The 24,269-nt window shown below is 35.3% G+C and overlaps 1 protein-coding gene across 1 annotated transcript in view; it reads left to right on the forward strand.

The window, feature by feature from the left end:
* Positions 1 to 24,269, forward strand: part of DOCK2 (dedicator of cytokinesis 2) — a 203,530-nt gene that overhangs the window by 151,365 nt on the left and 27,896 nt on the right. The window contains exons 31-36 of the mRNA XM_072873065.1: positions 3,652 to 3,752; positions 3,852 to 3,910; positions 8,437 to 8,585; positions 16,080 to 16,165; positions 21,826 to 21,982; positions 23,143 to 23,183. Of these exons, the coding sequence (XP_072729166.1) occupies positions 3,652 to 3,752; positions 3,852 to 3,910; positions 8,437 to 8,585; positions 16,080 to 16,165; positions 21,826 to 21,982; positions 23,143 to 23,183 (593 nt within the window). The remainder of the gene's footprint in view (positions 1 to 3,651; positions 3,753 to 3,851; positions 3,911 to 8,436; positions 8,586 to 16,079; positions 16,166 to 21,825; positions 21,983 to 23,142; positions 23,184 to 24,269) is intronic.

Consider the following 24,269-nt stretch of genomic DNA (forward strand, 5'->3'; position numbering starts at 1 on the left):
CAATTTGTATTTTTCTAATGTGATGTTCTAAAAGAAAATGCAGAATAATTTTCGTGAATGTTCATTCAGAATTTTAAGACTGCATGGTGGAGCCATGTGTGCTATCTTTTTTCTGTGGAGATTAATGAAACTATGTTAATATTCTGCCCCCTCCCCAATCAAATATATTAATTTTTTAAAAATAAATTTTTAGTTCTCTTTGAGCAGCATTTACATGGAAAGTTTGTGCATATCCTTCTAATCAAAACATGGAAATCTAAAGTAATTTATCTTCCCAGGAGCATCTAAGAAATCATGATCAAATTTCAGTATCTGTGGTTGATCCAATTAAGCAATTTATTTAAAACACAAGTTGCTATTCGTTTATTTAAAATTGTATGTACTCAAAAGGCTCACAAAAATAGTAAAAAATATATGTTTCTTTTAAATTATTTAGTTTTAAGTGATGAAGAAATGTCTTCCAGTATGTGAAAGAGAACATTACTGGAGTAAAATCATCACATATTGAGAATGTCATATATCCTGGAAATCAATGGATCATTTCTTATAAATGTTATTTAAAGGTTCGAAAAGGTTATTTATAGCTAACCTAGCTCAATAGCTATGGTAACTACATATAGTTTGCAATTACGCATACACACAGAAAGTTTATAAGTGCCATTTTCTACAAAATCAAAGTAATGAACCCAGTATCTATTTGAAATGTACTATGTCTGCTGGTCTCAAGGGGCTGAGCATGCTTTCACTGTATTTCAAGAAAAAAAAAAAAACAAAACAAAACCATCATCTTGTCTGTTAGGTTTTATGAAAAGCTCGAATACATTTAGGATCTGCAATAATTTGTCAGAAATTCAAAAGTCTTCCAAAGACTTCATGTTTCTCCTACATTATCAAAAAGAATTGAGCAAAGATGCCTGTAGAGAAAACAATGGCTAAAAGGTAGGCATTAGTGCAAAAGAGGCATTGGTTTCAGAGGCGTGTAAGAAGGAGGAGGCAGCAGTGTTCACTTTTGGTACTTATCCTGAAAAATCATCCAGACCTCCTCTTTGTTGTGAGATGGCTAGAAATTTCTTACTAAATTACTTCCACATTTTCCAATACGGCAGCTGTCACATATCCTAGGGGGAAGGCACCTCGTGTTTTCTGAAAAAAAAATAGAATGAGATCCTCTTCTTTTAAGTTCCCTTAGCCCTTATATAGAGGGGCATTGACAGATCTGAAGCCCTCTCAGGATGTGTGGTTAACACCATGCTCAGCCAGTTCAGTCACCATGTTTCGAAGTGTTACAACACACTAGGCCAGCCTGCGTTGTTACTGTTAGATGCTGCATCTCAGTAGGAGTTTGCAATGAATAATTGATAACTCATTACAGAGAAGGGTCACTTCTCAGCTCTAGCTTTGTCTCCCAGTACTCTGTCCCTAGCTGACAACTCAGCACTGGAGTTCATGTCAACAAGCAGCAAAGTGCATGAGTATCACACAAATCAGAGCATGAGAGCTCTGGTCCTCTCCTGTCACTGTGCTACTTCACTTCAGCCCTGCCACATGCTAGATAACTGAATGTTCAAATGCAAAACATCTTGGAATGTTATTGTGGGCTTAAGAGAAAACAAAACAGGTCTCATAAGCATATTTTTTTGCATTTTAAAAAGAGTTTCTATTGGCTTTTGCCATTTTTTACTTTTGAGAGATTACTTTGCCTCACAAGGTTTTAAAGTTAGTTTTGGTACTTAAAAGCTAGCAAGTCCTTAACTTGAATGTGCTATTGAAATGCAAAGGATCATGTTTTTTCAGCCGTCGTAGGGTACTCTGAGGACGAAAGGAAATGTATTTTATAAATAAGGATATTGAGTCTTTAGGGTGTGTCTCTGACAAAGGTGGCATTGAACTTGGAATTATTAAGTAAATAAATAGACCATTAACTGTAGTAATAAAGCTTCATTTTTCTCCCAATAATCTAGAACGATTTGAGAAATTTTCCATTTTACTGGTGTAATTGACATATGCAAAGTATATTCCCTACACATCAATAAATACAGCTTCTCAAGGGACTGAAAACTCTAAATTGGTCAAATTAATCTTTTAAGATCTTTGATAAGGGGGGAAAACAGGCCTTTCAGGACATAAATAACATTTATCCTGGGGAAAAAGGTTCTGAATTAGTATGTACTATTAGTATACTGTCGAAAATTAGACGTGGACATAATTTAAATGTTTGTATTAAGGGAAAAAAAAAGCTGCTGCCTTACTAGTGCTCATATTCAAATGTAGTTTTTAATAAGGCTGTGATTGGTTTGGGTGAATTCAGAGCATCTTTGAATGGTGTAATATGTAACAGATTAATAACTGTCTCCAGTGAAATGCTACTTGAGTCTGTGTATCTGCACCAGGGATAACTATGCTCTCTGAACTGTAAATACTTAGAAACAGCTCTCCTAAGGGCTTTTAAATAAGCAAGTTTGCTAAGGAGAGCTTTAGTTGAGCCTCGAAGGGAGGAATAAATTAAATGTGGGATCTTCTTCACATTATAGAGGACGTTTGAGAATTTTATGTATTATAGGAAATGTCTGTATTTTGAGGTGTGTTTTTGTGTGTTGGTATCCATTTTTCCTGGTTATTTGTGCACAAAAGAGTTTTCCAGGTTATAAAGGACAGAAGTCACTTAAGTTTTTGATGAAACATTGTATTTCTAGGCTATTTAGTGTGGATTCCCAACCTAGGGTTGTATTTCACCATACAAAATTAAGAGCTCTGTAATAATGTTATATGTTTTGTTTCCATTCTTTAAATTACCATTGAATACATTTACCACTGCCTTTCTACTGTCTCACTGATACCTACCACACATATTTTTAGATACAGCTTTTAAATACAGTTTTTTAGATACTTTTAGATACAGTTTTTAAAAGAAGTGTCTAAAGCCATTGCTGACTGCTTAGAAGCTTCTGAAAATAGTATTTACTTCCTTGAATTTGTGTTTCCTAGTAAAGTTTCTTTTTTCCCTTTCCATCTCTAGCATGTGAGAGAAGTACTTCATTTTGATTGTCTGGAGAACAAGTAATTTGCTTTCAGAAACGGAGGGTTGTGCACTGGAAATATAAGGGGTTTTCTTCTAGTTCAAGTACATGACTCAGTACTATTAGCAGTTATTTAGGGATGTATTTTGTCCTTGTTTCATGTAGAGAGCTATTAACAAAATATATTGGAATTTCACACATAATGCTGTTGAATTAGAATCCAAAGAGAAGATAGTAGATGCCTTTTGGAGTATTTCTCAAATACAGTGTAATTACATTGGATGCCGGTAGCTCCAAGCTGTTAAGATTGACTGGCATGTAATGTATTTCACTAGTCCTGCTATGGTTCATGGTTTAATGTTGTTAGCTAATGAATCTCATATGAATATTTTTTTAGCAATATTTATTCAGCTGCTGTGTTATTAAGAACAAATGGGTAGTAATGGTTATTAAAATTCATCTTTCTTGCTTTTCTGCTAATTGCATAATTCTAATGATGTACAACTTTGCATAATATAAAAATCTCATATTGCTTGCATTGTTTGGTTTCATAAACTGTTCAGCCTTATGCATAGCTTAATATTATTCCTGTTTTTCTCAAAACTATTATAATTTTCTTATATTCAATTTACAGCTGTGGAACAACTATTTTCATTTGGCTGTGGCTTTTATTACCCAAGATTCACTACAGCTAGAAAACTTTTCCCATGCAAAATACAACAAAATCCAGAACAAGTAAGTACAAATATATACATTAGCTTATGTCTTTAATTTTGTAGTAAAATGATGATAAAGATAATGATAAAAATACCTTTCTTTTTTTTTTTTTCCTAGATATGGAGATATGAGACGTTTAATTGGCTTTGCTATCCGTGACATGTGGTACAAACTTGGTGAGGAGGCAAATGAACTGAATTGCAACTGAATCCATAGCATATTGCTTGTTTCATTGAAAAATATCTGACATAAAGTGCTTTTGTAAATATTTCTGCTATTTGAACTTAAAATATGTTTTCACTCCTGCAATTAAGCTTGGAACTGACATGAGATACTGTTTGACTACTCCTTATTTTTTATTTCTAAGAGAACTCACAACCTTCTCTCAGATTTCAAAGATGGCTGAAATCAGAAGATTTCAGAAACCTTATTTTGCTGAAATTGAGAACCAGATAAATTTTCCCTGAGGTTACTGCTCAGTCTGAATCTACAGTCCCAGAAATTAGTAGGTTCAGATTTGGAATCTGTTTGGATTAAAATTCCAAAATGTTTTTACATTTGTTATACAGCCATGTTCTGCTACTGCTCCTTTGAGAGTTCATAATAAAGGGAACAACAATGTATTGTTCTATGAAAATATGTATTATAGAGGTTTTTTGAAATATACAATGAAGACAATTATGATTATACCGATTATTATATTTTGAAATGCAATCTGAGTGTCAAATTTCAGACAGTTAATCATAAAAAGACTAGATTTCATCAGTTTATTAACAGAGAGAAGACAGAGGAAAAGGCTTTACAACCATTCTGTCTGTTTGAGATCTCTTGGCCACAAGCCAGTTCTGGTCTTTTGTTCCTATGTGCCATTTCAGTGGAGTGCTGAGCATAAGCTAATAGCATTTTTCCCTTTCTCCTGAGGTCCTCATTGTTCTGACTCAGCTAAAATGCAGTCATTTCATCCAGGAAAACTTGTGTAGTCTCTATGTATCAGAAGTTTATATTTTAAGAATGGTGTGGGATCTTCTCAGTGCCTGCAATAAAAGAGCTTTTTTTTCCACTAGTATCAACATTTTTTGCGTTATTAAAATTTTAGCCAAAATATATCCATACTATCAAAAATCTGAAGATACTTGAATAAAACTTGAATAAAAAGGGTCACTTTCATGAATACAAGGCAAGATTTAAACTGATTGGCTGGGAATGAATGGGAGGCAGAATTTATTCTGAACTAATACCAAGTAGTCATAAGCAGAATATGAAGAATGTTAAGACCTTCATAACTACTCAATTTATTGATCTCAAGGACCTGCTAAGCAAAGTAACTGTGTACAGATGAACCAGGTTTTTACATTCTGTTCACTCTGTATGTGAGTTGATTGAGGAATTTTCTCTTTAAATTTTGAGGCAAATTTTTAAAAAGTTTTTATTTCAATTAGACTTTGCAGGAAAGCTTCTGTTGATAGAAGGATATAATTTTCTTTCTGTGGGCTGATGAAGTCTCCAGTTTATGATTTGCACCAAATAGGCAATAACCCAACAATTAAGCTGTCTTGTAGGATATGGAGATGGTTTTTGTGATTGATTTTGAAGATGAACTTGAGCCTTAGCTTCTCTGAGGTGGGGAAGGAGAGATCCATCTTCCTTTTCTCTTCCAATGGATGTTTTGTTACTTATGCAAAAATTCCAGCAAGGCATTGTCAAGATATATTGAGGAAAAAAAGCCTCTTGAAGGCCCTATTAAGTTAAAGAGTAAAAAATTATTCAGAAATTTATACCAGAATGAAATGTCCAGTGGAATAGTGTTAGCATTATCACTGAAGGACAGCTCTTCAGCTTTGAGCATGGAAAAAGCGTCCAGCTTATTCCATACAGAAATCAACATACAGAATTAATGCGGATAGTGCATTGTATGCTTTCCTCTTCCATATAATCTACTGTTTTATTCATAAATACAATGTAGTGCAGCACACATCCCTGTCTCCCTGATATACCATATTTATTGCAAAGAAACATTATCTCAAAATGGGGACATTTTCTTCCCTTGGTGGGGTGTCAATGCCTGCTGTAGAGGCAAAAGTAATTCCATGTTTCTCCTTTTAGTGTGTTCACATTCCACTTTCCTCTCACCCCTGAATTGGTCAAGTAAGTTTTGCAGTGTGTTTGAATCTCTGACACAGCAATGTTGCAAGGTAAAATAAGCTGTGGAGAGGCCATGCTATCACTCTATATTATTACACAAGGAAGCCAACTATGATTTAAATACAATGCATTGAAAGGGATTGTTTCTTATTAACTGAACTTATGTAGAATATTGTTTTATCTTGGAAAATTTTTCTAAAGTTCTTCTATTAGGACATGTGAAATTTCTTTATGATCTCTATTAAACTTTCTAGTTTCCTAGGTGTACCAGCGTATCAGTGCTTGCCTGGATATTTTAAATGTTTTCATCACCTTGCACATACTCCTTCTGGTGATATATACCCCTTTCAATCTTTCTTTTCTTAAATTTTTTCTTTCAGTATTTTTAGTAGAAAAAATTTTGTTATTACATCAGTATACTCTGATGTATCAAAAAGATGTAGTCATGATTTTAAAGGATTTTATACTTTTGCTGATTAATTGGTGAACTCTCAAACCTGTTTTCAGCATAGTCATTAATTTTCTAGTTTAACACCATCATCCTTTTTAATACTGATAGGTGTAAATTTGAAATTAATAATTTTCAAATGAGCTCTTGATTCTAGAACCATTAACATCTGTTTCTTAAAATAAAATTCCAAGTTTTCATTTTACTACAAAGTACAACAAATCTTGCAGAAGCACTCTTCCACTTGTGTGTATTTGAGATTTGCTGTTTGCATTCTACTCAGGCTGAATCTGAGAGTCCGTCTTAAAAACAGCAAACACAATGGCTTTATAAAGATTTAAGGGCCTTTAACAGTTTTGTCTAGCATAATGTTGAAGACCAAAGGGTTGTTTTCTAATATCCCAATGCATTATTATTTTATTTAAATAATATTGTCTTACACCCAATGGAAAAGGCAATGAGGCATACTGATTGAGAAATGTTTCAAACTAATACGCAATAGTTGTCACTTAATAATAAATGCCCCTTCCATTTATTTTCCATAATTTTCAGGCTCCTCCTGTGGCTTTAACAAAAAGTAATCTCCATTCTGAAAAGCAGTGGAGCATCTTAAGTATAATGCATGTTTGAGGGATATATATACAGCAAGATTGAAACAGGCAAATGCATGTCAAAAAATCTCATACTGTGACCTCTAGAGTGCCTTTCAAATTATAAATTGAATTGCTTTGTTCTCTGGGGCAGATTATCTCCCTTTGTCCATTTCAGTCACTCAGTCATTGTGAGGTTTGAGGAGATGTTATTCTTGATTCCTGAAACAGAAATAACAGTTGCTGATGGCAGGATAGTCTTCAAAAAGCCTTTTAATTTTTTTAAAAATTTTTGAATTTTATTTATGTATTTATTTATTTAAAGTTGTGTGCTAAGGTCTTTTGTTTTTAAGTGTAAGATTAGTCTCTTGCTCAAGCAATAGGTATTGCTATAGTTCATCTAAAAGTTTCTCTCTTTTCTATTCATGTAAGAGGATTGCTTGGGAGAAGGAAGATTTTGAGTGGTGAATGGATAGCTATCTAATACATGAATTTCTGTGGTTTTCAAAAAATATAGACCTGTAAGGTCTAATACATATAGGTATTGGAAGTTACTCAGTTGTCATAAGATTCTTTTCAATCTTACTGACGTTATTGATTTAATTAGGACTAATAATGATTTTAATCAACATGAGTGGAAGAAAAAATAATGTTGCATAAAACTGTTGAAGTCATAGTTCAGTTATGCTTAGAGTTACATTAGCATGGCACCCATATGAGAGGAAAACCAGAATCAGAATACTTTTTCGTTATGGAACAAGACTAGTCATATTTGTTTATGAGAATATTTGTATTTCCCTACAAGCTTTAGGCAGTATTGACATTGTTATGCAGGTCATTGGATTTTGCTGGTGGTCTGCTCCACATATCAAATGTTTTTCTTCCCCAAGAAACAAGCAGCATTTGAAGAACATCTTGGACCTGGTTGAGTTTTCTGCAGATTTGGATGTTCATTGGCAGCTGATGTAACAGTTGTGCTACAAGATAATTTTGTGTGGTTTGGGGAGTTGAGTTGTGTAGATAGTGTTTCTATTATTGCTTGCAATGTTTGATGCAGTGGTTGGTTTGATTTATTGGTTGCAATGTTTGATGTTATACAGAAATGAAAGCAAGTAATGTTTTTCTCCTTCATAAGCTAGAAAGGTTACAGCATGTAGCATTACCATGTGGCACTCTCCTACTGAGAAAATTTGGGGTAATCTTAGGGTTTTTAATTACTTTCTACTCTGAGTATTTAAAAGGAGATGTCAAAAGTTGAAAAACAGAGGTTCACTGAAAATGTCAACTCAGCTGGCATACAGGCTTACTTCTGGCACTGAATTCTGGCATTTTAGGATGAGAGTATATCCATTAACATGCTTTCAGCTTTTGAGAAGGAATAGAGATGAATGACTAAGTTGTAAGACTTTACCAACATAGATGGTTTAAAACACTGTTTTAAATGATTGCGTGTCCTAAATGTTTTCTAAAAAAAATTTTTTTTTCTCTCCTGTCAAATACTCAATTTGTGTTTCTGTTTCAGGCCAGAATAAAATTTGCTTTATTCCGGGGATGGTTGGACCCATCTTGGAAATGACTCTTATTCCAGAAGTTGAACTAAGAAAAGCCACAATCCCAATTTTCTTTGACATGATGGTGTGTGAATATCAAAGGACTGGAGAATTCAAAAAGGTAATTAAAAATACTCTGTGTGAAAACTCATTAAAATGTCATGTGGTCAGTTTATTTCTGGTAAATGTGTGTTGTGTGGGCTTTTCTGCTTACAGAAAGTAAAATCCAAAATATTAAGAACAAAAGGAATGGCTCCTGTACAAGTGAGTGTAGGCTCTCCGGAGTGATTTAGTTGAACTTAAGTAAAACTTTTGCCACGAAGACAGCAATAAGGCACTGGAATAGGGGTCCAGAGAGGTTGCAGGATCTTTATCAAAATTTTCAAAATTTTACTGAAAAAGATTCTGAGCAACAAGACACAACATTGAAGTCAGCCCTCAGTTAAGTAGGAGGTAGAATTAAATGACCTCTAGGGGTCCTTTCTAATCTAAATTTTTCATTATATCCCTTCCTTGTGACATAGATATTGATAAGCCAAAACTTCCAATTTTCAATACAGAATATCTGACAGAAGTAGCAGTGAATAGTTAATTATATATTACCAAATTTCTCAGGAAACTAACTTTTCTAAATATTTATTGTGAGAAAAATAACCACTGTGAAGAACTGACATTTCTAAAATATTTTCTACATTTCTCGTGTGTTCTTGGGCTTACATAGTTATTGATAGAGTTAAAGGGTAGATGTTTATTCTTAGTGAACCTATTGGAGTCTCGTATCTTTCTGAGCTAACAGCTGTAAAACGTTATTAAATGAGTGAATAGAGGTGTTCTCAGCAAGCTCCTCTGGTGCATGTGATTTATAATTGCTGTAAATACCCATATTTCTTACTCTCAGTTCTTGAAATTTTATTATGCATAAGGATTTCAGAAGGATGCAAGATCATCCCATTAGCAGAAACCAGGTTTGTATGGCTTGGTGCTTCAGATAGATTCATGTATAAAAAATGGAGAGGATTTGTGGTTTGCTATTGAAGTGTGTTCAGAGATGTGGAGATTTCTTGGTTCTGTTAGATAGATAAGCAGGTGGTTTTAAAGCCAAATTGGTGCCAATGACACTTAGGCACACTCTGTTTAAGTTAGAGGAGAAATACCCTTTCCAGGGCTTAATTTTGGCACAGAGACTTTAAAACTTTTCTTTATATTTCTGCCAGCTTTTTTATTTATTTTGGTTCAAGCAACTGGCTTTTTTGCAGCTTGTTGCAAAACTGCAGGAAAGATGTTTTTTTTAAAACGTCTGTGAAATTATTGCCTCTTAGAGAAGTAATCAATTCTCTGCCTGCTGAATAAGTACTAGGAAGGATTTAAGAGATGGATGATTTTTAACTGGTGTTCGACTTGCACAATAGTCACAGATTTCTGTCTTACTGCAGTAAGTCCACAGACTTCAGCTCTAGAACATGACTGGATTGGGTGTTTTTGCTTAATATTGCCTTGTCCTGAAACTGCCATGTACCTATGTTACCCATGTTACTAATACACATATATAGACATACTGCTTACACATAGAAATTAATTCTGAGCCCTTTAAACTTCTTTTTCAGCCTGGACCAGCTAGAGTATTTTTTTTTCTATTTCTCTATATTTCAATGATAGTTCTTTATTCTCTAGTATTGGTATAGTATGTACCGTTCCACTGGCAATCTTTAATTTGTACTTTAATTACAGAGAAAGAGCTAATATTAGAGCAGCAAAACCTGCAAGTAACAGGACAAAGAATTGTTCTGGATCACAGAGTACTCCTAAGGAACCAAAATTCTTTGTGGCCTCTAAAGAAAAAATAAGGTTCCCTCTTATTTGACACTTCTATTAAAAAGATAATTAAGAAATAGTACTAATGTAGTAGTCCTTTCCTTCTACTCATCAGAAAACAGGACTGCTGTTTCTACTGAAAAATTTATAGTTTTCTCTGAGAACATTATGGGAAGTGTCTCTTAAATGAAGACTCTGAGATCTGAAGCAATTATTTTGAGGAGCAGTGTAGAGCCTATTCAGTACACCACAGAGATGAAACATTTACTGCCAACTTCTGTTGAAATACTGGATGACTACACGCTGCTCAGTTCTGCTGGAGTTAGTCCTATACTGCTATTAATGTTTCTCATATGCATACTATACAGGTTTGCAAATTCACATTCAGCAATGACCTTTTACATGTAGGCATCTCACTGACAATAAATAGCAACATATTTTCTCAATTTTCCCCTTCATCCAGACAGCAGAATATTTTAACCGTTCTATGCTCGTTTAAAACAGTGCTATTCACGTTTTCATGAACATTACTTTCCTACTCAGTTGTCTTAAAATATGCTATACCTGGTGCTAAGCTGGAGAAGTCGCCTATGCCGTTGCATAGCATGTACACACTTGTATCCAAGTTCTTGTGTATCATGTTGTCCTGGTTTCAGCTGGGATAGAGTTAATTTTCTTTATAGTGGCTGGTGTGGGGCTGTGTTTTGGATTTGTGCTGAAAACAGTGTTGATAATACAGAGATGTTTTAGTTGTTGCTGCACTAGTCAAGGACTTTTCAGCTTCCCATGCTCTGCCAGGTGCACAAGAAGCTGGGAGGGGACACAGCCAGGATAGTTGATCCAAACTGACCAAAGGGCTGTGCCACACCATATGACATCATGCTTAGTATATAAAGCTGGGTAAAGAAGGAGGAAGGAGGGGACGTTTGGAGTGATGGCGTTTGCCTTCCCAAGTAACCATTATGTGTGATGGAGCCCTGCTTTCCTGGAGATGGCTGAACACCTGTCTGCCATGGGAAGTAGTGAATGAATTCTTTGCTTTGCTTTGCTTGCCTGCACGGCCTTTGTTTTACCTATTAAACTGTCTTTATCTCAACCCTCGAGTTTTCTTACTTTTACTCTTCTGATTCTCTCCCCCATCCCACCGGGGGGGAGTGAGCAAGCGGCTGTGTGGTGCTTAGTTGCCAGCTGGGGTTAAACCACAACACACGTCAACCTCCTGTGAAGTGTTTAAGTATTTCTATTTGAAGCATATCTATCTGGTGCTGCATTATAATCATATGAACAATTTTGGTTTCGCGCATTTACAGCCGTGGTTTTGTCATTTTGACTTGGTCTGAGAAATATGAAGTGGATGAAATTGCTCCTTCCTCCCTGCCCCTTCTAGAGAAAAGAGGAGTGTATCTGTATTGCCTAATTTTCTGCACCTAATTTTTGCTTTTTGTGTGATGAGTGTAGAAGTTAGGCCACTCAAGACAGTGCTTCAAAGCTCCTTGAAAGAAGCAACAGCCCACTTCAGTCTTCTGTCTAAAGAGCAGTTTGCAGCATCAGCATGGCCCAGTAGATCTGGGCTTGGATGCATGGCTTCCTGCTGTCTTTGATGAATACCGGTTGAGTAATCCTGCTAGTTCTTCTGTCTCAGTATAGAATTGTACTCATTGCTGTGACAAGGTGAAACCTGAGAAATTCTACAGTGAATGGGTAGCAAGCATGTAACATCTGTCAGTTATCTTAAAACTCTAAATCTGAATAGAATGTGGATTTTTTTTTTTTTTAGGTGGCTCTCAGGGATAGATCTAAGGATTTTTAAATAGAGATTTTTACATATTAGGTAGCTTATAAATCTGTTTCTTTAAGAAGCTGTTTTAACATAATTGCACTTCTTGATTTTTAGGGGCAAAAACATTTGATTGGCTTATATTCTGGAATAACTGATCTTTGACATTTGCTTGTCCTGTTTAGCTGAATCTCAGGACAAAAATGAGGAATATCAAATATTCTGGAGAAAAATGGAGAATGTTTGGCCTTTGTTCTTGAAAAATGCTGAGTAATTTTTCTGGTTGGAGAGTTTTAATCATGACCTACTTGAAAGAAATACATGTAGTAACATGTTTTCAGTTAGAATGTCATGTTCTCTACAACTGAAGGAATTGTCCCTTCTAAAACATAAGTCTGAAGATATGCACGACCTACTTGGTGCTCCTAAGGGAAAGAACTATTTTGTTATATGTAGTCTTGGGCTTGGCTTCTTCAGCTCAGGGCTGAACTATTTGATGAGGATATATTTAAGTAAGGAAAAATATCTTTTCTTGCAGTTATCTGATAGTACTGCATGTAAAATACTATAGTAATTCTTTCTACCATGAAAGGCTTCCAGTTCTCTGATGGGATGATCTGGATCCCAGTCTTCCAAAGCTTTCAATTACACAGAAACACTCCAGGGAGAAAACAGAATTATTCATATACTGAAAGTTGTGTGAAATTCTGTGTGAAAGAAAAACGTGAAAATTTGCTGTGTTAGTACAGTGGTGAATTCTCTGTCATTTTTACAGTGCTTTTAATAATTATATCTGTGTAAAGCAACAGAGCTTTATTTCAATGTAGATCTCCTAGTTTTCTAGCGTTTTCTCTGTGCCTCTTGATGGCTTCTCTAGAACCTTGTGGTAGATTTTTCCCACCTCTTGAAAATACTATGCTGAGGTTTCTTTTGTCTGAAGCTAGATCTTACTAGGACACAAATTTTTCCTTAGCACCTGGAAAAGTCTCCTTTAGACTTGCTTCCTGCTTTTCTCAAATGTCTTCTTAACTGCACTCTTCTGCATGCTTGTCTCACTAGCATGTGTGCTTACTCTCAGAGCATGAGCAATCTTTCATTTTTAGTATGTCTCTAGTTGACTCATAAGGCAATAGAACAAACATAAACAAGAAGTCTTTCCTTTCTGCTACCTCACCATGCTGTACGTAACAATGTGAAACATTCAGGACTTACATGAAATATTAGAAACAAAAAATGAATATAAATTTTGCCACACCTGAGTAATTTATTCATATGATACTCAAAGATTTCAGTAGAAATCTTGGGGTGAGGGCATTGAGACATGTTGTGACTGCATAAAAAGGACATTGACAGCCACAATAGAAAAGTTTTTAAAAGTGTTGGCATTAAAAACGTGTAATTCTCTAACTGTGCAGATACTTTACAAATCTATATCAAATCATTTTCTTATATGATGATATCTGAATATGATACAATTAGTTGGATGAGAACAAAGAATGACTATAGCTCCACTAAGACTTTGAGAGTCATGTGAGGGCATACCCAAATGAAATGGAAGCTTAGTGAAAGTGTATCTCCAGGCTTTCAGCAGTGCTAAAAGCCCAGACTATGAATCAAGCTGATGAATCTTGGAATGCTTTTATAAATTCTAGAGTTTTCATATAACAAGCCAAAAAGAGATGTCAAAGAATGAAGTACCGAAGAAAATTATCAGGCAAGAGTCTTAGAAGCAATAAAGGTACTCAGTAAAGGCTAAGCACAGAACAAGGTCGAACTGACTTAGGTAACCAGAGAGTATAAAAAGTATTCCGATTGTAGTTAGAGCTAAAGACTGGTTAATAAAAGAATGACTCTGCTTTGAAGGGGATTTCCACCGGTGTTGTACTTATATTTGTGCTGAGTTTCCAACATGCAGGTGTGAAAAGATACCTGTTTCTTCACAACATAATATTTGAAGCTTGGGAAAAATTATGCTAATGGTCTGGCTGCCTTTTAGTGATTTTTTTTTTTTCTAACATCTTAAAACCCTCAGCATTTTAATGTTTATTTCTGCTAAGCTTATTGAATCAAATTATTTTCTGCCATGAAATCTTTTTATATTACATTAATTTTAATTAGTTTTCTGTTTTCCAAGATTGATATATCAGCTAGGTTATTTTAAAACACTAGTTTTGGAACACTTTATTTTTTTTAATTGTTTCAGATCGTGTCTGAAGGACAACAATAGGCTAGTATACCCGGTAATTTGGCTCAAAATGCCTGGGTCTACACTGGACAATGTTAATGGGGGTATATTTTCCTTGGAAACTTCTCCCAGTAAATTTCCAACTGACTTAAGTTACTTTTTCTTTTTTTCTGGGTTTGTTGTTTGTTTTTTGTTTTTTTTTAGTTTTCCACTGATATTTTTCAGGGTTTTATTGAGAAATAAAACACAAAAACCCCCTCATCTTTTGTGTTTCTGTTATGACTATGATCATAACTATCAACTATTTGAGGACATTTTTCGAATATGCAGTTCTTAATGCTTTAAGGTGCTTGGAAAGGGGGAAAAAGCCCGCAAACAAACCATAGGCATGTATTATAGTTTCCACAATTTTAATTTCCCAGACCTGAATGCAGTCTGCATAATATACGGTAAAGACATTGCAAACTAATTACAAATTCTGATCTAAACATGTTAGATTGGATTAACCCTTTCAAAATAATAAAGCAGTTTCCTGTGTATAATGCATTGCAAAGGCTTTGAAATGACAAATTACAATTGTATATATATATTGAAATAACACAAAAACATTTTAAAGATGCTTTATATAATTAAGGTATGATCCTGCAAAGTGCTGGGTTAAAATATAATCCAACATATACTTCCATTTTGTCAAGAGGTAATAGTATATTACTATGGTAAATTAATGCTATATTACCTAGAAATTCTCCAGAGATGTTGCCAGAGTTTATTACACTTTGAAGATGGCAAGCTATTGTGGTTGACAATTCACAGGCATATTTGTAACAACAACTTTGCAGGTTAGCATTAGTTTCCCAGATAACTTTTTCTTCACCTGTGTGACAAGGTCTGAAAACAGGTTTTATCTTTTTCTGAATACTGTGAGATATTGTTCCCTTGCTTAATTACATAAAACTACCTGAAGAGTATAAGAGAGATTTTTACCGGGTGTAACAGGAATGGCAAGTAAATAATATAGATAACATCTTGAGATACCCAGCTTCAAGAAATTTATTATAGGAATGACTGAACCCAGTAGTTAGGTTGAAGTTTCAAGGGTGACTGTGCAGACTGGGATATAGTGCTTCTCTGTAAGCTAAGTTTGGGAGAAAAGGAAACCTAGAAGCCTTGGAGTTTTAAGAGTTGGCTGATTAGTGATAGCTAACAATGTGTGATGAGTGGAGAAATATTAACAGGTTTTCTCTCTTTGTATGCACACAGACTGCATAGATTCTTTTTCAATTCAGAGAGGGGATAAAGGTACTTTTTGACCTTACAAGTAGAGAAATAAGGCTGCTGATGGCTCCAAATGAAGCAGTGTCAACAACTGTAAAGTAAAATTTAAAAAATGATGCAGTAGAGGGGAAAGAATTGTGTTTAACTACAAAAATAGCTTGTTTGCTGTCTTTGTTTATATGTCACTGTTTCCTAATTAGGGTCTAGATAGACCTAACAAATAGCAATTAAATAACGTATTGCATACTGTAGGATTGTTCATATTTTATCTGGATGAAAGTGATTCTACTTACTCTGAAATCCTGCATTTCAAATCAGAGATATTCTATGAAATCCCATAATACAGACACTGTAAGCCTGTTTCCTCAGGTTATTTTATCAGTTTGTACTAAGAAACAGGTATCTGGAGATAGTCAGATGAGCATCATTCAACTGGAATATATTCAAGCATTTAACCCTAGGGAATATGTGATATAATTATACAAAGATATTCTTTTGATGCCATATTGAAATGTGTTTGACCTCTGGATATCTGCTCAGTGTTTTTATTTTTCTTTCTTTATTAGTTTGAAAATGAAATCATTTTGAAGTTGGACCATGAAGTGGAAGGAGGACGTGGGGATGAACACTACATGCAGTTGTTTGAGTCCATGTAAGTAGTGCATGAGAATAAATGCCTTCAGGATGTGTTTTTATCTTATTGTTCCCACTTCTCAAGTTGGTAACCTCACTTAAAAATACAATAGAATCTTAGTAGCTTTTTTTATGAAGGGGCTGGAAATAGCATGCTGTTTCAGTAAACCTTGTTTGAATTGTAGTTTTGCTCATTAAAACTATTTTCCTGGTTGCTTTTCAGTATTTTGTGCTCCAGCTAAATTATGAAGAAATTATACCTAACCTGCATTTCTCTATCCCACTTTCAAGCCAAGATAGTCAAATATTCACCCCACTTTTTAGGTTTTTCCCCATTTTTCTTTATAACCTTTCTTGTTTTTATTTCACACTAATAAGAAGGTATTTTAAAATGTCTTACTTGCTTTTCTCAATGTCTAGATTGGACTCCAAGAGATTATTCTCTCAATTTACATAAAGTGACTATCCTGGAATGAGAATATTGTGAAGTGCTACAGTTTAATAAAAATATTTCTATTTCTATATTTCTAACAATCCCAAAGTCTGATATAGCATCTCCTTCTTTTCTTGGCTGCCCACATTCAGTTTTATTCTCAGATTTCAAAGCTGTGTCTTCACTTGTGGCAGGTTGGGTGTGTGATGTATTGGGCAGTGGTGGAATCCTTGCGTCTGCCTCTGAGAATTTGTTCCTAGCTTTGTTCCTTAGACTGTAGCAGTGAGAAAGTACATCGCTCATCATACACTTTCTCAAGCACTGATAACCTAGTAGTTACTAAGCATAAAAATGCTGGAGCACTTTGGCTATGGCTACATGACAAAATTCATATGGCTACATTCAAAATTCATATTCAAAACTCAAAATACTGAATTATATAATTAAATAATACTATGTAAATGTCACCTTATGTAAACAATATGTAATTATATTCTAATTAAATAGTATAATTTAAAAGAAATGTCATTTAAATCAAACATAATTTAAATGTTTGCTATGTTCCTTTAATTTCTGTCCTATGAGGAGGCAGATAAAATATAGAGAGGCAGACTTGAAAAAAGTAAAACTACTGACACTTTTTAAGCAATATAAAACTATTTTTTGAAAATGATACACTGGCAAGGACAGATGAAGTTTAAAAAATGTCTCTTTCACTTCCTAACATGCAATTACTATGTAAATTGAGAGCAATAAAGTAATTTTTCAATTTTGAATGTTTACTCTTTGGCTTCAAGTCTTAGGATAGCTAAGAGGTGATGCAGAGATGTTCAGACTAGCTCTTGGTATGACTGAAAACAGGCCTGTAAGTACATAGTTTTCTTAATCACACTGCTGCAAAGCCTAAACTGCAATGCCTGCCTGAACTGTTGCTACAATTCATCATCTCCAATACCAGGGGTTCAGCTGACACAGTGGACATTTATTGCAGTGCTAAACTTTCCTTGCTGCTAGTAAGTTTTTTTCCAAATATCCATACTAAATCTTCCTTGCCTCAGTTTAAGCCAATTATTTTTTGTTTTACCCACACGAGACATAAAGAATCATTTATTCTGCTTCTCTTTGCAGCAGCTTTTAATAAATTTGAAAGTTGCTGTCAAGTTTCCTTTGGTCTTCTCTCTAGGGTAAACAACCCCAATATTTCAGTTTATCATATGCAATGTTTTCTGGACATTCCTACAACATCTACGTCTATATTGCCTTAAAGCTGGAGAGAGTATTCAAACTGAGACTTTATCAATGCGAAGAGAAAAGCTTCCTTCAGATCTTTTTTATGAAAGTCTTTGAAGTTTACTTTTTCTGAGTTGTGTAACATTGCTTGTCTTGTTTACAGTTTACTCTTACATTCAAATATTTTTCTAGAGAACTGGTACCTATCCAGTTAAATCCCATTTTTCAGTAGTGCAGTTAAATAGTCTCATCAAACATACTACATAGCATTTGATCTTCCTGCCTTTCCAAGGAACCCTTCTTTCTTTGACATATCTGTTTTTTTTCCCCTTGATAGTCTCCCATGTTCTACAAGATTTCAAGTTCAAGGTTTCCACATTTCTAAAGATGTCACTTCATATTATCTCCAGATAATATTTTTTGTTCCATCCTTGAAGTTGTTTAATGATGCCTGTAGAGGGACAGTTGAAGCAGAGTCTGGTGACTTTTCTGTGGTAGTACCCTGTTCTCTCCTCTCTGTTGTTTTTGTTTGGGTTTTTTTGTTTTGTTTTAAATTTTCCTACCTTCACATGTTTCAAAGCAGGAATTCCAAGCCTCTGTCCCCAAATCCCTGTTCCAAATGGATAGACACCCAGTTAAACTGGGCTCTAGATTTATTAATTTGGTCATGTTTTCATCAACTAATTTCCTGTAACTGTCCATATGCCTGCACAGTTCCAGTTGCTACCTGAATGCAGATATTTAGCAGTAGTCAATGACTGTCATGTGTTGATGCTTACCTCTGTAACCAACACTTACCCACACTGGTTGGTTGCTGGGAATTTCCCTATGACCAATAAACTAAATAAGATCATCAGAAGTTTAATCACTGCCTTGCGCTTGTCCATAGTCTTAAATGTTAGCATGTGCTACGGCAGGGTTATGAGCTGTGCTAATGAACGGTGTCCCAGACAACACCAAGGAATAGCTGGGATAATATGGAACAGGTGGGAGGCTGTTCTCAACAGGCAGAATAGACAAGGCTACCCTGTTTTCAGAAAAAGGAGGAGAATCTAGCTATATGAATACAACTTGTGCTATGCCACTTTTCCTTAGGCTCAGAAAATGAATTCTAGCATGTTTTAGTTACTAATATAAGCACAACAGAAAAGAGCATTTGGAAGCTTTCCAGTTCCCCATCATTGCAGTGGCCCAGTTGTTTTCTCGAGCTTTATTGAAAATATTTTTTATTTTAAAACTTCCATTTTTTTCAAGCTCTGTTTAAAAATTCAAGGGTTTCTTGATCCCTCCTGGGGAAAAAAAAACCTTCTGTAGTTTTATGGGTCCTTTTAATTGCGATTACTGTATAAAGCTGAGCAAGACAACTTTTTAAATCTTCCCTCATGAGACAGGTATTCCTCTCTCCTGTTCATTTGTAGTTCTCCTCTATGTGTACTCCAGTTCATCTTTCTTTAGTGACTGGAGTTATGTACTATATCCTGGGTGAGATCTAGCAATAGCTTGTGTTTTATGTCAATGTTTTTCTACTTGTGTTGGAAAGAAACGTGGTGCCTTGGTGACTCATGTTCGTTTCACAGTCAAGTAATGTTCATGGATCTGCCTTGTTTGCTGTCACTCCAAGTGAACCTATGGCAAAAGTTCATAATAGTCACTTAAATGGTGACTGTACTTTCCTTTGTTAGCATCTTATCCTCTTTCTGATACTTACATATGTAAAATAACCCAATTTTTCCTGTATAGTATTCCAATCTTCTATATGATTCTGAGGCTTTCTTACTTCCTTTTCCACAGATATCATTTAACGTGCTCCAGCCTGTTTTGTCGATTGTCAACTCTTCAGACCCTTTAGTATTTAACATTCCATTTGCAATATGTTTAATGTCATGAGCTATGTTTCAATAATTATTTAAGCATTTCAGTTATTGTTTCAGACTAGTCAAACAACAGCAATTAAAGTATTCTGGGTTTATCTGTTAGCCTCTGCCTGTCACATCTTGTAAAATATAAATGTTCTTTCAGACGTGCATGTACACACTCCCTCTGTCTCAGCAAAATAACTCTATGTTGGATCTGTACAATCAAAGGAATAAATATTAGGTGCTGTTTTTACTTTGCTTGAGTTAGAACTTTGAGACTGGGTACTTTGCTGGGGTCCCATTCTAAGCCAAAGCTTCGAGGATTTCTTTGCAGTTGAAGTTAATATGAATATGTATTTTCTGAAGACAGTTTAAATAATTCTGAGGAGTAAAAAATTATTTTTGCAATTAATTAAAACTTAGTACTTTATAATGAAAGTTTAAAAAACTAATAGTGTACTTAAAGAGTAATAATAAATTATTAAATATATTTGCCTATAAATTGAGTGCTGTTAATGAAACACTAAGAGATCAGAAATTAATAACAATGTGTCACTGTGTGCTTAAGCTGAGCAGTTTCAGAATATTTCCGGGATAATTTTGCAATTGTTAGTTTGTTTTTACTATTTTCCTGTGAGAATACATGGTGATTTTTGTATGTTATTAATAGAATATGCCAAATATACATGTAACTACTTTATGCATTGTGGTGGGTTGACCTTGGCTGGATGCCAGGTGCCCACCAAGCCATATTATCATGTCTCCTCCTCAGTAGGACAGGGAGAGAAGAAAGTAAGATGGAAAAGAACTCGTGGGTCAAGATAAAGGCAGTTTAACAAAGCAAAAGCTGTACATGGAAGCAAAGGAAAAAAAAGATTTATTCTCTACTTCCCATCAGCAGGCAATGTCCAGCCACTTCCCTGGAAGTAGGGCTTCAGTACACATAGCAGTTGCTCTGGAAGACAAACATCATAATAACAAATGCCCCCCACTCCTCCTCCTTTCCCTTAGCTTTTATTTCTGAGCAGACGTCATATGGTATGGAATATCCCTTTGGTCAGTTTGGGTGAGCTCTTCTGGCTATGTCCCCTCCCAAGATCTTGCCCCTGCTGTCCTTTGGGGGTGAGGGGGATGTATGAGAGAGAGCCTTGATGCTGTGCCAGCACTGCTCAGCAGTAGCCAAAACACTGGTGTGTTGTTAACACCTTTCTAGCTACCAATAAAAAGCACAGTACTATGAGGGCAGCTATGGGGTAAATTAACTCCATCTCAGCCAGACCCAATACATGCATATATAAATATATATGTGAATATATATATATATATATATATAAAGCAGTTTGTCAGAGAGAATCCCAATGGAAAATCAGAATGCTAAGGAGAGGAAACAAGCTCTTGAGCAAAGAAAGAAAATAATCCTTAATGAGATGCTGGTAATCATTTCATAAGATTTAAACAGTTAAGTTTGAAAACAAAACTATGATAGTAATGTGAAATATCTATTCCTAAATCACTTCCGCACTTTACAGAAACAGCATATGCTAATATTTTTTTAATGTAAATTGGAATCTGATGATGATGTATAAAACTCACTTTCCTATATTTTTATCAAAAGAGGACTAACTGCTTTTTTAATCTGCAGAGAGTTTATTGTTTGGTTTTGCTTATTTCTCAGTGGCAAATTGCTCTGGTGAGGTCTTGTTCGTGAATGTCTTTTTTGACATAAAATTGTAATTTATGTTAGTTTGAACTTTCTACTCACATGTAACTGTACAAAGAGAAGAAAATAATTGTTGCATTTTATATTGCGTGATAACAGAGGAAAGGAAGCTCTAATGTTTGGTGCCATAGTGTGGCATTCCAGAGACTTGAGTTTGTTATACCATGGATGCAGGTTACTTTGTTCTGAAATTGTGGGTATACCCCTTGAATTTGAAGTCATTTTCAGACAGGAAAAGTAAATGTTTCATTTTTTTTTCTTTTTATTATATCCCATCTGTCTTCTGGACATCTAAATTAGCAACCCACAAAGGGAATTTCCAGTGCATTGTGCAGTTGCTTTAGCCCTAATTCAGTATTTGTCTTCGGGTCCAAACAGGTTTTCAGTTGATGGGTTGCTAATTTTCACAGTATTGTAAAAACATTTTTTTGTGTTTGCAGTCTTACAGAGTGTGCGTGTCAGTATCCCAGCATTTTTAACTTGGTTGAAAGTTTTGTCAGCCTAGTTAAAGGCCTCTTGGAGAAACTGCTGGATTACCGCACTGTGATGAATGATGAAAGCAAGGACAATCGCATGAGCTGCACTGTGAACTTACTGGTATGTTCTCTCTCGTGATTCTTGTGTGAGAATGGGGAAGAGCTTTAGAATCCATTTACTAAAGATGAAGGTAAATCTTTCTGGGGATAGGAGTGGTTGACAATGCTTAGTAGTGATTTAAACGCTGAGGCAAGAGATTTTTATATCTATTTGCATGGATATATGCACAAACCTGAAAGCAACATCCACTCATTTCTTTGGTTTTGTTTGTATGTTATATCCACTTTGATCTGTGGATAAATAAGGAAGTCTACTGTTCATACACCTTTACTTTTTGATAGGTTTAACGTAACAGTGGGCTTTTGCCAGAGTCAAGTTTTGCATGAGGAACTAACCCACTTGCTGCTTTAGCAACTCAGCAATTACGGTTTTTAAATCTGGGGAAGAAACCTGCAAGATACACTTGCACTAAGGTGCCAAGAAGATTTGAGTCTCTGATCACCCTGTCTTTTTTTTCTATTCTTGTTTTGTAATGAGGATATCTCATAGAGAGATTCCTCCACTGGGAAATTCCTCTAAGCTGAAGAGGAACTTTCATCAACATTGAAGGTTGGAATTAATACGTATTGATTAATACGTATTGCACTCACATGCTCTCTGTTCCTCAGTCATCACTGAGCGATGTGGTATAAATTTCTGCAACTCTTCAGGAGGCAATTCTTGTCATACATTTTGCACAGCCTTAGCAACTCATATACGTGCAAATACGTTACGGTGACAAAAATGGGCTTTAGTCCTGGAATTAGCCCCTTTAGAGGTATTGCACAAAAGTGTTACATATCAACAGTGTTACAAATCACCTTCAATAAATATCAGCTTCTTTTCTGGCCATCAAGTGTAGCCAGAACATGTAATTTATTACATTAATGCATTTGGATAACAATATTTTCCTCTTCTCCAACAGAAAAACTTTCACTAATGATTTCATTAGTGAACTAGGAGAAGTATACACATGTATGTATAATAACAACACATACTAATAACTAATTAAAGTATTAATTGAAGCAGTAGTGCCAAGTTTAAACTTAAGTTAATCTGTAAATAATATATTTCTTATACTGTCCAACTAGCAAGAAAAGCAAAACTTCAGCATATATATTTTTTTTCTTGTGTTTTAATAAAAGACATTAAAGATAACTTTTAAATGTTTGTGTCCCTAGAATTTCTACAAGGACATTAACCGTGAAGAGATGTACATCAGGTATGGCAGTTGTTCTGTTGGATCTCTTTGGGAGAGGGCAATAATATTCTCTCATGAATTCTGTTTTTATCATTGTACTTGGATTTCTGTTACTTAATGTTAGTTTACTGTCCACAATGACTCTGTTGTAGCTCTGGCCTCATTTATATTCTTATTCCTTTGTTTGCTTAGCCTTCAGTGGTTTGGAATCTATCATACGTATTCATAAGCAGCATCTTTTTCCCCAAGAATCAACTTTTAGTTGATCAAATCACTCAACGTTCATTGTCTATTGTTTTAAATAAAGAAAATGGAGCTAGATTTGAGGTTTGATGGAGGGTGTATCATACATTTAGAATGGCAGAAAAAAACATTCAAGTTTTGTAGAACTGCCAGTATCTGCCAAGTATCTTTAAGTATGCAACATTACATGCAATGCAGAATTACTAGTAAAACATTTTTCTGTAAGAGCTATAGCTATACTGGCAAATTTTTTCAGATGTGACATGGCCTCTTACTGTCTCCAAAGGTTTTGCATGAGCTGCAGCAAGTCTTGCAGTTCAAAAGCTCACTATTTCCTGCCTCTCCTTTCATTCTGCAAAATCTGCAGAATGACCTGCACCTCAGCCACTGCAGTACAAAGCCCAGAATCTCAGCTGAAATGAGCACTGAAGGTGATTCAGAGCTAAACCTGGAGCTATGAGCTCAGTGGCCAGGGAGAAACAATGCTACCTCAGTGGTCATTGCTGAGGGAGACACATTTTCAGTTGAGTTGACAACTGGGAATGGTAATGCCTTGAACTGCTGCAGCAAGGTGTCAGGGTTCCTGCGTCAAAACTCCTGTTGTGTGTAAGAGGATGGGATGCACTTTTTCTTTCTGGCTGCTGGAAAAGATGTTGCTTAAGTCACATGATGGGCAATGGTTGTGCTTGTAGCAGCAATGCTGCCCTAGGGATCAAGGAGAACACTGGCAACGTAGAACAACTCTTCTGCCCCTACCATCTTCAAGGTTGTACAGGGACTTGTTTTGTCTTTCTGGGCTGGTATTTTCCATTTTCTCCTTTACCTTGTGTTATCTGTTGTGCTTGCATCTATTTACATGGAAAG

Source organism: Ciconia boyciana, chromosome 9 (genome assembly GCF_034638445.1).
Source record: "Ciconia boyciana chromosome 9, ASM3463844v1, whole genome shotgun sequence".
In the NCBI taxonomy this organism is placed as follows: Eukaryota; Metazoa; Chordata; class Aves; order Ciconiiformes; family Ciconiidae; genus Ciconia; species Ciconia boyciana.